The sequence below is a fragment of the Microtus pennsylvanicus genome, chromosome 11 (genome assembly GCF_037038515.1).
Source record: "Microtus pennsylvanicus isolate mMicPen1 chromosome 11, mMicPen1.hap1, whole genome shotgun sequence".
In the NCBI taxonomy this organism is placed as follows: domain Eukaryota; kingdom Metazoa; phylum Chordata; class Mammalia; order Rodentia; family Cricetidae; genus Microtus; species Microtus pennsylvanicus.
Genome location: NC_134589.1, coordinates 18,702,071 through 18,718,054, shown reverse-complemented (window position 1 = coordinate 18,718,054; position 15,984 = coordinate 18,702,071). Strand labels below are relative to the sequence as shown.

Here is a 15,984-nt window from a genome sequence, read left to right as displayed (position 1 = left end):
TGAGATAGCCATGGTAATTTTAATTCTAGCACCAGGAGGCAAAGGCAGATCTCTCTGAGTTTGAAGCCAGCCTGGTCTTCATAGCAAATTCCAGGCCAGCCAGGCTACGGAGTAAAATCCTGACTTAAAGGAAGAAAAAAAAAAGAAAAGAAAAGCCTTTATTGTCCATCTTTCACTCACCAAATAATTGAAAGATTTTTATCCTTATGGTCAGAAATGCTGTTAGGAGGGGGCTGGAGAGATGGCTCAGTTGTTAAGAGCACTGGCTGCTTTTCCAAAGGTCCTGAGTTCCCAGTAACCACATGGTGGCTCACAACCATCTATAATGGGATCTGGTGCCCTCTTCTGGCCTGCAGGCATACATGCAGACAGAATACTGAGAATACTGTATATATAATAAATAAATCTTTAAAAAAATGCTGTTAGGACATGAGTTCCTTCAAGGGAATTGAAATGAGATCCCAAATAAATGACCATTGGCACTAGAGTGCTTTCAGGGTTTTAAGTTCAATAGTAGAGGGTGAATTAGTCTCTTAAAGGGTGTGTGGCATGTGTGCCTCAAAACACAGATGGGGGCAGCTTTGTGGTGGCAACTACGTACTGCCCAGAGCTTTTGCTTCTTTCGTTGGTATTTGCTGAACACTGACTGCGAACTGCAAGACATATGTTCATTTATCTCTCCGTGTAGTACATAGTTCTTGAGTGTATGTTTGGGCCTGAGACTATAAATAAACAGAAACTACATGCTTACAACCATTGCACTCTGGAATTCATAATCGTGTGTGTGTTTATTGATAAGAGAGATGCAAATACGTAATTGTCTCTGCTGAAGTGGTTAAAGAGGCATGTTTGCAATCTTTATCCCTTGAGATGCAGGCAGGAGGATGACAGATAGGAGGATCTCCTGATCTACATAGGAAATCATGTGAACAATAAAATCAGCTCTCAGCCTCCTTCCAGAGGATGTTTGGAGACTATGTAATGGGGATGTAGAGGTCACTTGAAGGATGCTGAAGTTAAGCTGATGGCTGTTGGGGCTAGAGCGGGAATATTGCAGTTGGAAAAAAATGGACTGATTAAGATGTTGTAAATGTGTAGGCTTCCCTCTTCTCTCAGGAGACAAAAGACATCAAGACTCCTTTCTTTAAAACTTCAGCTAAAAGCTGGGTGGTGGTGGCGCACGCCTTTAATCCCAGCACTTGGGAGGCAGAGGCAGGCGGATCTCTGTGAGTTCGAGACCAGCCTGGTCTACAAGAGCTAGTTCCAGGACAGGCTCCAAAACCACTGAGAAACCCTGTCTCAAAACACCAAAAAACAAAACAAAACAAACAACAACAACAACAACAAAAACCACTTCAGCTAAATCCAAGGAATTCTCTCGGTCCTGTGTTGATATATTGGACCCTTTTATCATAGCCTTCTTATGTGCTAGGAGCACCTTTGTTAAGTTTAACTTCAGCAACAGTGAGGTAGAAAGTCATTATTCACGTTTCACAAATGAGTCTCAGTTTAGATGAGGCAGGATTGGTTTCAGGTTAGTGTCTGGGTCTGGCTACGTTTAGACTTGTTTGCTTCCAAGCTGCGATCCAGAACTTTTGGTGTTCTGACCCTATCTATGTTCTTTGCTAATATCCTATTTTGAAAGTGCAAAGAGAAGCTTTGAGGTCTCTCCATAGGCAGAGTTCGGAAAGGTTGAACGCCTTCTTTTAGAACACATTTTCCATCCGGAACTAAAGAGCGAGAGCTTTGTTTCCCGACGAAGAGAAAAACAGTAAGGGACCGGAAGTTACTTGTATTAGCCTCCGTCCTAGTCTCCCAGACCCGGGTGAGGCCGTAGCGGACTGCCCTTTCCCAAGATGGCTTCGAAGATTGGCTCGAGACGCTGGATGCTGCAGCTGATCATGCAGCTGGGTTCGGTGCTGCTCACGCGCTGCCCCTTTTGGGGTTGCTTCAGCCAGCTCATGTTGTATGCTGAAAGGGCCGAGGCGCGCCGGTGAGCGCGCCCACGAAGCCGTCGAATGCGGTGGGGGGCGGTACGGCCTGTCCCAGGAACTGGGGTGCGGTGATGTTGGGGGAAGCTGGGGCCCAGAAATTGGGACATTTGGACTGGGTGGAATTGGTATTCAGACAGGTTGGGAAATGTTCTGGTCCCACAACATAACCAGGGCTATATTTCCAACTGCAATGTAATATAGCCGCAACAGTGAGGAGGGTCTCCAGTTTCTGGGGGGCCCCGAAGCTTGCGGGAACTTAAACATTTACCATTCATTCTGTCCTCATTGCTCCCTACTTTCTCCTGCTTTCGGTTCACAGGAAGCCCGACATCCCAGTGCCTTACCTGTATTTCGACATGGGAGCAGCTGTGCTGTGTGCTAGCTTCATGTCCTTTGGAGTGAAGCGGCGCTGGTTTGCGTTGGGTGCGGCGCTCCAGCTGGCCATCAGCACCTATGCCGCTTACATCGGGGGCTATGTCCATTACGGGGACTGGCTAAAGGTGAGCACATAAATTCTAGAAGAGATTTAGCTATGGGGGAGGAGCTGCAGAGTCCTGGGGCACGTGTGGTCCTTCTAAACCTGAAGTATGAGGCATTAGGTTTGTAGCTGTTATTAGAGTGCAGAAGTGGCAGACACATAGAGACCTCACAGACCTCCCTTGTAGAGTGTGACAGTGGACACCCCGAGATCAGAAATGGACCTCTCTGAAATCATGCCACAATGTACCGGTGGGACCTGTAACCCGGAGTTACTTGTTTCCCAGAATCCTTTAAGCCACTACTTTATTAATCCCAGACTCATAAAGCAAAAAAGACTTTAGAGAATACCTAGCCTATTCACTAGGTTTTATTATATGTAATTAATATTAGTGCAGATTTTTTTTTTTTTTTTTTTTTTTTTTTTTTTGGTTTTTTGAGACAGGGTTTCTCTGTGGTTTTTGGAGCCTGTCCTGGAACTAGCTCTTGTAGACCAGGCTGGTCTCGAACTCACAGAGATCCGCCTGCCTCTGCCTCCCGAGTGCTGGGATTAAAGGCGTGCGCCACCACCGCCCGGCTAGTGCAGATTTTTTTTGTCTGCAAATGCAGAAGCAGTACTGGCCACTGAGAGCCTGAAGGTAAGGTGGTATGGAGCCACTGCCTTCAAGGACTGGATTGTTAGTCCAGTAGAGGAGGCAGATGTGTGGGCCGCTTTGCATAGGACAGTGGGCCTGTTTTGTTTGTTCGCCTCTTTTTAGGACAGGGTTTCTCTGAGTAGCCCTGGCTGTTCTGGCACTTGCTCTGTCGACCACCAGTCTGGCCTTGAACTCACACACAGAGATCTGTCTGCCTCTGTCTCCGGAGTGCTGGTATTAAAGGTGTGCGCAACCACTGCCTGGCTAGTAATTCTTGTTTTAGTTGGTATAGAGTTTATATTACATAGAGGCAAGAACTCTGGGGTGGAGACTAGGGGTGGAGGAGGTGGCAACATGTGGCATCTGGGTTCTGCCACTTACTTTCTGTAGGACCCTGGACAGTTTTCTTATCTCCTCTCAGCCCTCAGTTTCTGCCTTGTAAAGAGAATTTCTCTCTGCAGTACCTGTCCACTACACTTGGAATAGGTAAGAGGGTTTATCAGATAGAACGGGATGACTGGAAGGGAGCAGTTCTGTGTTCTTGACAACCAAGAGAAATGTAATGATTGCAGTTCTTGACTGGGCCCCTTTTTTCCTGACCTTAGGTCCGTATGTACTCACGCACAGTTGCCATCATTGGTGGCTTTCTGGTGCTGGCCAGTGGGGCTGGGGAGCTATACCGTCGGAAACCCCGAAGCCGTTCTCTGCAGTCCACTGGCCAGGTGTTCCTGGGCATCTACCTCATTTGTGTGGTAGGTTGGGGTTCTATCGATTGGAGGCACCTGTGTGGGGAGTGAAACGTAAGCTTATGCCTGGCAGAATCCTGGCACTTGGTAGAACAAGGCCTTGCAGGTAATTTCCGGTGGCTCCTAGAGATTGCCCCTGACAGCTTCTGGTTCTCAAGGGCCTCCAAAAACCTTATGCCTGGCTGTGGGTCCCTCCTTCCCACATTATTTTCACCAGCTAGATAAGGAGTTGAATTGACCATTCAGTCCCAATCCTGAGAATCCGATAAATGGTGTCATTTTCTCAATGCCTTCGCCTCCAGAGGACTGAGAGAGGGGACAGAGAGGTGTGGTGCAACTCTGCCACCTAGAGCTGATGGGGTCTCATAGGTAGTCAGGTAGTCCTTCCTGGTGCTTGGGAAGGCCAGTGGAGATGATAGGAGACAGATAGGCTTCAAGCACTTGACCTCATCATAGGAACCAGGAGTCATATTCCATGTGTGGGGTTCTGTGTGGGCTTCCGTGGTGTGTCTATTCAAAAGTGGGAGTCTCCGTCTGACTGTGGAGACACACTTCCTTCTTTCAGAAGCTCCCAGGGGCACAGAGCTCAGCCTTACCTCCTGGGGCCCTATAGTCAGAGGGGGAGACAGGCCATACTTTCAGAGGGTCCCCATCCTGAGAGGGGACTTCGAGGCTCACTTACAGGAGCCGACTTGTGGGTACCACCTCCGGGGGGGCCCTCACCTTCTGTACAGTCTCTAAAGGTGCCTTGTCTCTAGGCCTACTCGCTGCAGCACAGCAAGGAAGACCGGCTGGCATACCTGAACCATCTTCCAGGAGGGGAGCTGATGGTCCAGATGTTCTTCGTGCTTTATGGGGTCCTGGCCCTGGCTTTCCTGTCAGGTTACTATGTGACCCTGGCTGCCCAGATCCTGGCTGTGTTGTTGCCCCCGGTCATGCTGCTCATTGATGGCAACGTCTCCTATTGGCACAACACGCGGCGCGTCGAGTTCTGGAACCAGATGAAGCTGCTCGGCGAGAGTGTGGGCATCTTCGGGGCTGCTGTCATCTTGGCTACTGATGGCTGACTTCCACAGGGAGAGGCTGATTTGGGCACAGGGGGCCACTGAGGGCCACCTTACCTTCCTCCTTGCTGGCCCAGTTGCTGCTTATTTATGCCTCTTGTTTTTTTTTTAAACTTTTTTTGTTTTTTATTTTTTTTTTTTATTAGTTAAGGTTTCTTCCCCAAGTTTGTGGCTCAGACCTTGGGAAGATGGAACCCCTCATGCTAATGCCTCATAGGGTTATTTCCTTCTTACCTGTTTTAGGGAAGAGCTGAGGTCAACTGCCCCTCCCCTATGTGTCCTGGGAGGGAGGAGTCCCTGAGAAAGGAGTAAGGCAGAGCTGGGGTGCAGGTACTAGCAGTGGGGGACAGAGGAATATCTGGAAGTAAGCAAATGTGAAAATTCCTTCTGGAACCTGGCAGATGCAGCTAAACTAAACAGTGCTTTTCAGACTAGGTGTGTATGTGTGTGTCTTCACACATGTAGAGGGAGCCCTGCAAAGAGGGGCAGAGTGACTGGTGCTACAGAAGTCACATGGGCCCTTTGGGGGTGTGCTGGGGCAGAAGCAATCCCAGCTCTCTGACCCCCACTGTGGAGCTGGCCCTGGTGTGCTCTGGGATGTGCAGGGTGGAGCAGGCCTACCAGGCTGCCTGCTGCTGCATCCGCTCTCAGCTCCTTGGTTGGGTAGGTGGAGCACCCTCCTAAACACCAGACCACATGGTCCTCCGAAAATAAACATTTTATACAAACGTTTTGCCTTGGCTTCTGTTTTCCCCATGGGGCACTTTACCATTGACTGGAATTGATTTGGGGTTTCTTGAAAGATCATCTTGGGTTAAGCCCCATTCTGGTCCTCCTAGGATTCCCCCACTACCCCCAGTTTTGAGAGTTCCCAAATTTCTTCAACTATCTTTTTGTTTGTTTTGTTTTGTTTTGTTTTTCAAAACAGGGTTTCTGGGCTGGAGAGATGGCTCAGTGGTTAAGAGCATTGCCTGCTCTTCCAAAGGTCCTGAGTTCAATTCCCAGCAACCACATGGTGGCTCACAGCCATCTGTAGTGAGGTCTGGTGCCTTCTTCTGGCCTTCAGGCATACACACAGACAGAACATTGTATGCATAATAAATAAATAAATATTAAAAAAAAAAAACAGGGTTTCTCCACGTAATGGCCCTGGCTGTCCTGGAACTCGCTCTGTAGACCTGGCTGGCCTTGAACTCACAGAGGTACACCTGCCTCTGCCTCCTGAGTGCTGGGATTAAAGGGCTTGTGCTGCCGCCACCCGGGCTCTTTTTTTTTAAAAAAAAAATAAACAAAACAAAACATTCTAGGGGTTGTGTATACCTTTACTCCCAGCACTTGGGAAGTAGAGGCAGGCAGATCTCTTGAGTTTGAGGCCAACCTGGTCTATAGAGTGAGTTCCAGGACAGCCAGAGCTACATAGAGAGGCTGTCTCTGTTATTGTTGAGACAGGATTTCTCTGTGTAGCCCTGGCTGCCCTGGAACTTGCTCTGTAAACTGGCCTCAAACTCACCGAGATCCTCCTCCCTCTGCCTCCCGAGTGCCAGGATTAGAGGCATGCGTCACCACATCCAGCATTAATTTTGGTTTTGAGACAGCATCTCACTCTGTAACCTAGCCTGGTCTCAAGCTCCTGTTCCTCCTGCCTCCACTTCCTGGATGCCGAGGTTACAGGCATGTCTCTGTGTCCAGCATTTTTTACGCTTTTGATTTCCCCAATCCCTTTTATAGCCTGTCTTCCCTTCTTTGCCTGTTGGGGGAGCTCTTTTGAAGAACTCTTTGGCTAGGGCAGCTAGAAAGCATATTAATGTCATATTACATTTGAGGAAATGGGAGATTCAGAGAAAGTAGGCAGCTTGCCTCAAATCACAGCAGATCCAGCTGGAGTTAGATGACTGGTCATGTCTGCGGAATTTCCAAACCTAGACGAGTCCTTGGAACACAGAATGTCTAAGGGAAGACAGGCTGCTCTTGGGCCTTGGGCCAGTCACTGTCCCTGGTGTACCATGGTGGTCTTATAAAGTCACCTGGTCTATCAAAATTGTTGAAGTGTTGAACAAGGGCTAGAGGTAGCACAGTTGGTGTCCCTGGGTTCAATTCCCATTCAGTGGGAATAAATCCTGGCTAGAAGCACATCCTTGTGGTCTCAGCACTTCAGGAAGTGAAGCAGGAAGGTAAAAGTTCAAGGTCACCAGCTGTAGCTACAAAGTGAATCTCTAGGGCTACACACTGCCTCAAGAAGTGTGTGTGTCTGAAGGGGTGGGCTGGAGTGATGACTCAGTGGTTAAGAACACTTGCTGTTCACATGAGGCCTAGAGTTCAGATCCCAGCACTGACTGCAGATGACTCATAAATGCCTGGAATTCCAGCTCTAAAAGATCTAATACTTTGCCCTTCATAGGTACATGTGTAAACACACACAGACATAAATAAAATACTTTTTAAATATATAAGGGTATTTTGCCTGCATGTACATTTTACACTGTGTTTAGGCCTGGTGTCCATGGGGGCCAGGAAAGGGTGTCAGTCTAGGGGACTGGAATTATGGATAATTGAGAACCACCATGTTGAAGCTAGGAATAAAATCTGGGTCCTATGGAAGAGTAGCCAGTGCTCTTAACCACTGGGCCACTTCTCCAGCTCCCATTATAAAAATGAATTTTAAGAATGTTTAGGCCTCAGTGACAGCACTGGCTGCCCCTTCAGAGGATCAGTTCGGTTTCCAGCATCCATGTCACGTGGCTCACAACCATCTGTAACTCCAGCTCTAGGAGATCTTATATCTTCTTGCCTCTGTGGGTACCTGCACGAAATACACACACACACACACACACACACACACACACACACACACACACACACACACACACACACATTGTTTGAAAGAAATCTTCAAAAGCATTGAGTGAAAACCCTCGGGCGATGGTGGCGCACGCCTTTAATCCCAGCACTCGGGAGGCAGAGGCAGGCGGATCTCTGTGAGTTCGAGACCAGCCTGGTCTACAGAGCTAGTTCCAGGACAGGCTCCAAAGCCACAGAGAAACCCTGTCTCGAAAAACCAAAAAAAAAAAAAAAAAAAAAAAGAAAACCCCTCTGGCTTCTTGCGCAGCCGAGGAGTATTGGTTTTATAAAGATGACAGATGACCTGTGGTGGATGGCTAACTCTGGACTTTTAAGCCAAGGCCTTCTTGTGATTTCTCTGGGTTCTTAAAGGTAAATATGTCATTTTTGTTAGCTTGAATTTTCGCCTTTATGTGAAAGGGTCTGTGGGGAGCGGGGGGCGTCCCCCACAGTGACAGGTAACTGGTTTGTGGAGAATGTTTCCTGACCTAGGAGTGGGAGAACCCCTCTAGGGGCTGCTGATCCCTAAGTGAGGAGACAATGGGAGCGTTAACCCTCGGTGCCTTCCAGCTCCATCCAGGTATCCTTTGGTCCCTGGCTTTCAAGCACCTGTTCCAGAGGGTCACTATCTTTAAAAAGAAATCTTAAAACATCAACTGGGGGTATAGCTTAGTAGTAGACCACTTGCCTAGAATGTCCCAGGCCCTACATGACATCCTCAACATCGAGAAAAGATCTCGCCTACCCCGAAATCCTTACTGTAAGTTTTGTTGCTTTGTTTTTGAGACAAGGGTGACTGACTCAGACAAGCATTTGCATTTTAATCAAGGCCTCCTGAAGAATTGCAAGACTCAACGGAAGTGAACCGAGTGGCAGATCAGGCAGGCTTAGATGCCGTGTAAGATGGAGCCTCAAGACAACATAGAGGCCACAGAAACTGGCCTGCCCTTATGGTTACCTTAAGTAGAGCCTTGGAAGGTGATCCCAGCCCCATTTCCGAGACTGAACATCGAGGGTCATCTGGTTGTGGCTTTGGAGCTGGGTCTTTGTCCGCTTCAGTCTGTGTTTGTCCCGTTCCAGTGCCTCTGCAGCTTCCTCCCCTACGCTGCTGGAGTCACCCCCAGCAGGAATGTCTTTTGGTCCACCCTGGCTCTCCCAGGATTTACAGGGCCCATGATGGCGGGTCAGCTGCCTGGGTCAGAAGCTGGCTTGCAGAAAGAGTCCGGCAGCCCCTTGGCATGGTTGACCAGTTCATAGGAATCCCGGATGTCAGCCAAGCCAAACCAGAAGAAGATCCACTGCTTGTTGGAGAAGCTGCCATCACTGTGCTTGAAGTACCTGGGTGTGGAGGCAGAAGCCTCTTAGGACAACGGTTTGCTTACTCAATGTTTCCAGGATATTTATCTACTACGTGACATCCCACTGGGACCAGATGTCTGTTCTTTTTATCCTAAGAACAGTGACACAGCATCTGATGAAGCCCACATTGCCAGGTTAGGTAACTTGCTAGGATCTCACAGCTAGGAAGGTGAGAGTCCGACGGGAGGGGGGAAGCGAGAGCCTTCCCAGCTCACACCACTGCCTACTGTAGCGAAGGAGCTGGTACTTTGTTACTTTCTAGTGCCCACAGAGCAGAGCCTGAGGGCTGAGGATGCAGTTGCTGAATGAATGAGGAAGGCGTTCCTAAGAGAGAGCCTGGAGTGACCAGCGTGGCAGCTGAGCCTGAGAGAGCTGGGAGGGTTTGGGATTGATCAGAATCCTGGTTCATTGCCACTTGCTTCAAAGAAAGCAGAAAAGTGGGATTGAAGAATGTCACTAGGTAACCTTGACCTCAGAGGAGACTACCCTGAAGAAGGGAAGCTAGTGGAGGAAATGAATGAATGAATGAAGAATGGATGGATGGATGTCCAGCTGCGCTGCTGGTAAAGCCAGGGGCGTGGCTGGCGGGGAGGGGGGGCGCTCTGGGAGGAGGAGGGCAAGGCCTACCAGGGATTGATGGGGTTGGTGACCCGTGAGCGCCAGAACAACGTCTGCAGGTCCCTCCGAAGGCACTCCCACAGCATCTGGCCGGAACCTTGGCCCTGGCGGCTGGAGCTCACCACGAATTTGTCCAGATAAGGGGTACCCCCCAGTACAGGCTCCACTGTCAGAATGGCTGCTGCGTTGTACCTGGCGCAGCGGGAGAGAGGCAGGCTGGGACTTTCCCTTGGCCTGAAGCTGCCCTGCTTAGGACTTTGGGCCCTGCCCTCTGGGGCCCAGAGTCTCACCCCTCAGAGACATAGATCGAGTGTAGCCGTGGGCGCAGCGACTCCAGATAATCGTCCCGGAGCTTCTTGCCGAAGCTGGTGTTGACTAGGTTCACGAGACGGCCCTGGTCAAGGCTGTCCAGGCTGCGCACTCGCAGCGTGCGCTCAGCGTTCTTAAACAGGGTTCCACAGCCTGGGAAGATTGGAGAGTCGGGCCAGAGTCAGGTCCACCGCTAGATACGCTTTCAGCCCATCTTCCCAGTTCTCAAGTTCCTTCCTCCAGTCCTTACTCTGGGTTCTCTCACCGCCCCCCCCCATACCCACTCCACACGCCCCCTCAAGTTTCCACAGCATCGAGAAGCCATTGGTACAGCCTTTCCCCACAGCTTTCAACCCATTTGGGAAAGTCGCCGCTTCTGCTGGCCGGCTACCAGGCCTGGTGGATGCTCACCCCTTGGGACTCAGCCCAGCCCACCTTCTTACATCCCTCACCCTTGTTACTAAAGAGCTCTGTGAGCAGTGTGCTGGCGGCAGTGATGACAGCGGAGGAGTAGTGTGGCAGGCGGCTGAGCACGTCCACGATGAGCCGAATCTGCTGCCGTTCTTTGACGCTCAGCCACTCTGCGTTGGTAACAAGATCAAGGTCGGCGGGCAGGTTCACGTTGCTCAGGATCTAAGTCGGGGGAGAAGATGAGCCCCCAGCCTCCGGCAGATAGTAGGCCCTGCCCTATGGACCTCTCTTTGACCGTTTAACCTTTACTTCCTCCCAGAGTCCTCTACTTGGAAAGGCTCAGATCTGGCCACTAAGGGTCAACCTCTCCTCTCCTCCTCTTCCGTTAGCCCTTCCTACTCTATTGACTTGAGAGTGACTGTGACCTGCCGTGGAGTCACGCTGAGGACTCCGTCTTGCATAGTGTCGTAAGGTGGCACGGGAGAGGGGCACACCTTCTGACTGGTATCCCGCAGGCCTCCTGAATTATTGAGGAAGATGATTTTGGTGGGCTGCAGGGCTTTGGCCAGGGACGCCGTCACCTCCAGTGAGTCAAGCAGCACTGACCGGCGCGCAGCTGTCTCCCCAATAGGGCACAGGATTGGGATGCTGTTGGACTCCAGGCACCACTGCAACAGGTCTGTCTCCACCGAGACGATGCCACCGTAGCTGTGGGCCAGATGTGGTGCTCAAGCCAGCAGAGTGGCCCACTCTGAGGATGCCAGGATGGGCTGGGTTAACACTAACCTGGCATGGGGGGCTGGCTCCGCAGCGCTCAGCACTGATCCACCGCCAAAAAAGGGCACAGCAGTAGCAGCATTATGCCGTAGCTCATCCACCAGCACCTTGCAGCTCTGAGCAAGCTGTGCCTTAGCTTCCCAGAAGGAAAGACAGCCCGAAGGTGCCGTGGGGGCTGGCAGCCCCAGGACCACCAGAGGTTTCATGTCCATGCGTTGCAGGAAGGCCAGGGCGAAAGCCAGGTTAGACACCGCCTGCGGGCACTGGAACACCACCTCATCCACCTGTACAGGGGCGGCGTTCAGGGACACAAACTGGCTCTAAGCTGCTGGTTTCTACTCGGACCTTGGGACCCTCAGTGACAGTACTCTACTCAGGTGCCTTCAGGCCCCACTTTTGGCCAACTGCTCCGCCCTTTGCCCGCTGGGTCTTGGCCACCCCCTTATCTAGCACTAGTGTTCCTCCCTCGGCTCCTCCCAGCGGCCTTGGACTCTGGGACATCTTGGGGGGAGGGGTGATGCGACAGCTCTGCCTACTGAACCCCTAACTGCGTCCGTGGTGAGGGGCCTTTCTCAGACATCTCTGAGGGAGGACTGGGTTCCCCATTCTCCTAATAGCGCCAGGAGCAGTTCCCGCGCCTCACGGTTTCCCTCTATACCCAGCACTAACTCTGTGCCCTTGCACTCGGGGTTCGCAGCTCGGCATGTCGAAACTGACGACGACGACCAACTTTCATCTCCTTGCTGTGACTGGGCGAACACCGAGATCGGCTTACCTCCATGACGGCAAAGGGCTTGTCCCTCGAGTGGTAGCTGGTCTGGAACTGCGTGAGCCAGTGGCGTGCCTCCCCTGGGCTGGCTCCACACTGGTTCAGGAAGGCCTGGATGTCCCGCTGCACCAGTGATCTGCCGCCGGGAGGCGCAGGGGATTCGAGGGGAACTGAAATTGGTATCCACGACGGCTCTTCGACGGCAGGAGACTGGGCACGACCCTTTGCGCCCTCGGCGTCCTCTGTGCGAGCCCTGGCAGTGCTGAGCCGGCGTCCTGGGCTGGCGCTTTTCGCCCCACGCCGCCGCGCGCTACCGCTCAGTCTCCGTGAGCCCCCAGGACCTCCCGGGCTGCGCAGCCTTCTGGCTGCAGCAGTCGACCTCAGGGCTGTGGCCACCCACGCCGTCGCCATGACGACAACCAAACCCACTTGCCCCCCCACCCACAGGTGGCGGTCGGACTGCAGCGCACAGCACTGGGGGTTTCTTAACTTGCGGCTGAACTGGGCTGGATCAGACCAGGGGCGGGCGGAATAGGAGGCCCCGAGTGGCTTCTGGGTGCATTTGGGCGGGGCAATTTACAGCCCGGCAGGCGGGGCCTCTAGAATTCTCCGCCCCTGGGGGGGGGGAAGAGATTGGTACCATTAGCGAGGGTCACGAGGGTCAGATTTAGAGTGGCGGAGCTCTTTAATCTGCTGCCAATACCGGTTCCAGGAAGCGCTCAAGTGTCCCAGGTGTGTCTTTGCGAATTTGCAGGGTCGTACAGGCAGGTGTCATGAGTTGGAAGGAGGAGTCTGGGAAAATTGAACACAGGTCGTGGTTCTCACTGTAGCCTCTGGTATGCAAACAAAGTCCTGTTGTCAAGCGGAAGGTGATGAGGCATGTTTGTAATCTCAGTTCCTGGGGGGCTGGGGCAGGAGGATTGCTGCGAGTTCCAGGTGGACCTAGGCTCTATAGCAGGGCCTTGTCTCAAAATATAAAAACTAGACTAGTGAGGCAGAGGCAGGCCTGTATCCACAAGGTCACCCAAGTCTACAGAGCGAGTTTCAGAACAGCCAGGGGTCTACATAACCTAGAGACAACCCCTGTCTCAAAGAAAAAAAAAAGGCAATCCCCTATCCACCCCCCAAAACCGAAACAAACAGAACTTGGCATGATGGCCATATACCTGTAACCCCAACATTTCCAAAGTGGAATCAGAGGAGGATCAGAGACAAGGTCATCCTTGACTTCACAGGCAGTTCAATCAAGGTCAAGCTGTGCTAATGAAATCCTGGTTTTTGTTTGCTTTTGTGTTCTGAGACAAGGTTTCTCTGTGTAGTTCTGTCCGTCCTGAAACTCACTCTGTAGACCAGGCTGGCCTGAAACTCAGAGAGATCTACCTACTTCTGCCTCCCGAGTGCTGGGATTAAAGGCTTGCGCCACCACCACCCGGCCTAAACCTTGTCTTAAAATGAAAATCTTGCCGGGCGGTGGTGGCGCATGCCTTTAATCCCAGCACTCGGGAGGCAGAGGCCAGCCTGGTCTAGAAAAGCTAGTTCCAGGACAGGAACCAAAAGCTACGGAGAAATCCTGTCTCAAAAAAAAAAAAAAAAAAAGAAAATCTTGTCTGAACTCATGATCAGGTTGGCCAGGATTTGTTAACTCCGGCCACTGGGAGCCATCCAAGGAATACGATTATAGCCTCCATGTGGTCCTCTGTTAATTTTAACGCATTAGGCTGTTTCAAGCTAAGATCTGTGAGTGTGAGGATTGAGACTTGGAGGCCAGTGTCCCTTGCCAGGAACAGAAAAAAAAATGCCTAAGAATAAGGTGAGAACAAAAACCCATTCCGTTCTGGATGAAGTAGTATGGCCTGTTAGCTTGCTACGCAGTTAACAATACTTTAGTACCAGGTGACACCTTCCCAGGCAGAATGCCTGGCTCGGTGAAACCCACTCTGTTACCTTCATGGTGACTCCAGGGGTGGTATGTCTGCCATCCCATTTGCACGTTAGGACCTTGGGACACAGACTAGATAGGAGCAGGGGTGCCTGTGTCCCAGGAAACATGATTTCACGTGTTATGTGAAAGCACCCCCGAGTGACCCCAGTTAGGCCTGTCCTGCGGCAGACACTCTCTCCAGTCTAGTCCCCTGTTGTTGTTGAGGAGGAAATGGGACTCTGACCTTGTAAAGGGACGGTGACTTGGCCAAGGTCACACAGCACAGACACCGGGCATCATACCTTCCCTGGTACTTTTGTTGTCTCTCTCTGGGCTTGTTTGGAAAGAGCAACTTGCTTTATGTACACCAGACTGGCTTGGAAGTCCCCTCAGCATCCTGAGCATGGGGAGTGCAGGTGTGTGTTGTCACCACGCCTAGCTCTTAGCGTGGTTTTGTTTCCCAGGCCAGGATCCCAGGAGGCCACCTGGAAGACGTAGTACAGTGGACGGGGAGAGGGACATTCTGTGGTGGAGTATGTGGTAGAATATGGGAGAGGCTCTGGGCTCTCTTCAAATGAGAAAGAAATTTCCAGAGTTACCGACCCCTTCCTGGAAATTCTCCCTTCAGCACACCCACGCACAGTGCCTGGCCCGGGAGTCTGGAGTAGGAGGAGCTATGACCTTTGAGTCCTCCTCATTGGTGTTTCCATTCTCCTACTTAGAAAGCTAGACAGGCAGTGCTGCAAGGCTGAGAAGGGAGGTTTGTGTGGGGGACATGTGTGGGCAGGCGCTTGCGCAAGCGCGCGCGCGAGCACACACACACAGAGGCACGCACAATTCACACGAGACCCTCCAGAGCCCTTTTCCTCTTCCCTCTGTACTGCCAGGCCCCTGCATCCCTTGCCACGTGAACGTCTCACTGTCCCCAAAGGAAGGGGACCTACCCCTTGAGCTGTGATCCTTTTCCTCCTAAAACTCCTCTCTGGCTTCAGAGGCCCCAGCCTTCCACGTGTTTCCCCTCCCGACTGGCTCTCCTCCAAGCCCCCTGAGCGCTCATCCTCTGGTCCCTCCCTCCCTCCAAGGCTTTCTTCCTTCTCTTCCTTCTGAGTTTATTCCTGCTGGAGCTTATTCAGACTGGAGCTCCCCGGAGAGAGGGCTGCTGCCTCCCTCCTAGGACCGGGGCCTCCTGAGTGTCCGCCCACCCATTTGTTCGGTCCAGTGTCACCAGCATCAGTCCTATTGGCCCTGAGCCTGTGGGACAGACAGACACTGCCTGGGCTTCCACCCAGAGGGCTGTGTCCCCAGGCAGCCAATGGGACCCAGGTATCCCCTAGTGAATGATTAACACCAGGCTGATGGACCTGGGGCCACCTGTCAGATGGCTTCTGGCTTAAGGAAAGCCAGCCTCTACATGAACATAACGTATGGGGACGGTGACCCGACTTTCCAGCCATACTGATGCCTCCCACAACAGGTCCTCAGCCCTAAGAGTGGGGGCTTCTCTTCTTCTCCACACCCCCCTTCCTTTTACTTTGGTTGTTTTTGAGATGAAGTCTCAAGTGTCATCCCTTCCCTCCTTTCCTTTCTTTCATTTTGCTCTTTGACACTCTCCACTCTAACCTGTGCTGTTCTGGAATTCACAACACATCCCAGGGTGGGCTCCAACTGGTAGCAATCCTCTTGCTTCTGCCTCCCAAGAGCTGGGATGAAAGGCACGACCTCCCAAGTCTGGCTTTGTCCTTCCTTAGGATTGAATAATCCTTCATCGCTTATAGATCACTGCATCATGTTTCTCACCCAATCCAGTGGCTTAAAGGAAGCTGTGCTCATAGATGCAGTCAGCGAGGGATACAGGGTTCAGTCAGCGAGGGATACAGGGTGCAGTCAGCGAGGGATACAGGGTGCAGTCAGCGAGGGATACAGGGTGTAGTCAGCGAGGGATACAGGGTGCAGTCAGCGAGGGATACAGGGTGCAGTCAGCGAGGGATACAGGATTCTGTCAGTGAGGGATACAGGATTCTGTCAGTGAGGGATACAGGGTGCAGTCAGGGAGGGATACAGGGTGC

The 15,984-nt window shown here is 51.7% G+C and overlaps 2 protein-coding genes across 3 annotated transcripts; one reads left to right on the top strand and one right to left on the bottom strand.

Moving 5' to 3' along the window:
* The first annotated feature begins 1,798 nt into the window (after positions 1-1,798).
* On the top strand, positions 1,799-5,641 carry Tmem101 (transmembrane protein 101). Of its 2 annotated transcripts, none has more exons than XM_075990505.1 (4): positions 1,799-1,993; positions 2,314-2,494; positions 3,712-3,858; positions 4,611-5,641. In XM_075990505.1, the coding sequence occupies exons 1-4, from the start codon at positions 1,857-1,859 to the stop codon at positions 4,917-4,919; spliced, it is 774 nt and encodes a 257-aa protein (XP_075846620.1). In that variant the 5' UTR covers positions 1,799-1,856; the 3' UTR covers positions 4,920-5,641. The 2 variants fall into 2 exon arrangements, with proteins under 2 accessions (XP_075846620.1, XP_075846621.1); XM_075990506.1 differs by having other exon boundaries at positions 1,810-2,057.
* A 2,910-nt stretch (positions 5,642-8,551) lies between these two features.
* Positions 8,552-12,512, bottom strand: Nags (N-acetylglutamate synthase). The gene is made up of 7 exons (XM_075942172.1): positions 12,004-12,512; positions 11,238-11,512; positions 10,946-11,159; positions 10,493-10,673; positions 10,022-10,193; positions 9,741-9,923; positions 8,552-9,092 (listed from the first exon to the last, which is right to left on the bottom strand). The coding sequence occupies exons 1-7, from the start codon at positions 12,406-12,408 to the stop codon at positions 8,939-8,941; spliced, it is 1,584 nt and encodes a 527-aa protein (XP_075798287.1). The 5' UTR covers positions 12,409-12,512; the 3' UTR covers positions 8,552-8,938.
* Positions 12,513-15,984: the final 3,472 nt, after the last annotated feature.

Bases quoted from the DNA above. Each gene is read 5' to 3' on its own strand.
- Tmem101 (XM_075990505.1), top strand. From the start codon at position 1,857: ATGGCTTCGAAGATTGGCTCGAGACGCTGGATGCTGCAGCTGATCATG. The intron at 2,495-3,711 runs GTGAGCACATAA...TCCTGACCTTAG, and splicing joins ATTACGGGGACTGGCTAAAG to GTCCGTATGTACTCACGCAC. The intron at 3,859-4,610 runs GTAGGTTGGGGT...CCTTGTCTCTAG, and splicing joins GCATCTACCTCATTTGTGTG to GCCTACTCGCTGCAGCACAG.
- Nags (XM_075942172.1), bottom strand. From the start codon at position 12,408: ATGGCGACGGCGTGGGTGGCCACAGCCCTGAGGTCGACTGCTGCAGCC. The intron at 11,160-11,237 runs GTTAGTGTTAAC...TCTGGCCCACAG, and splicing joins GAGCCAGCCCCCCATGCCAG to CTACGGTGGCATCGTCTCGG. The intron at 10,674-10,945 runs GTGTGCCCCTCT...CCCCCGACTTAG, and splicing joins TGCGGGATACCAGTCAGAAG to ATCCTGAGCAACGTGAACCT.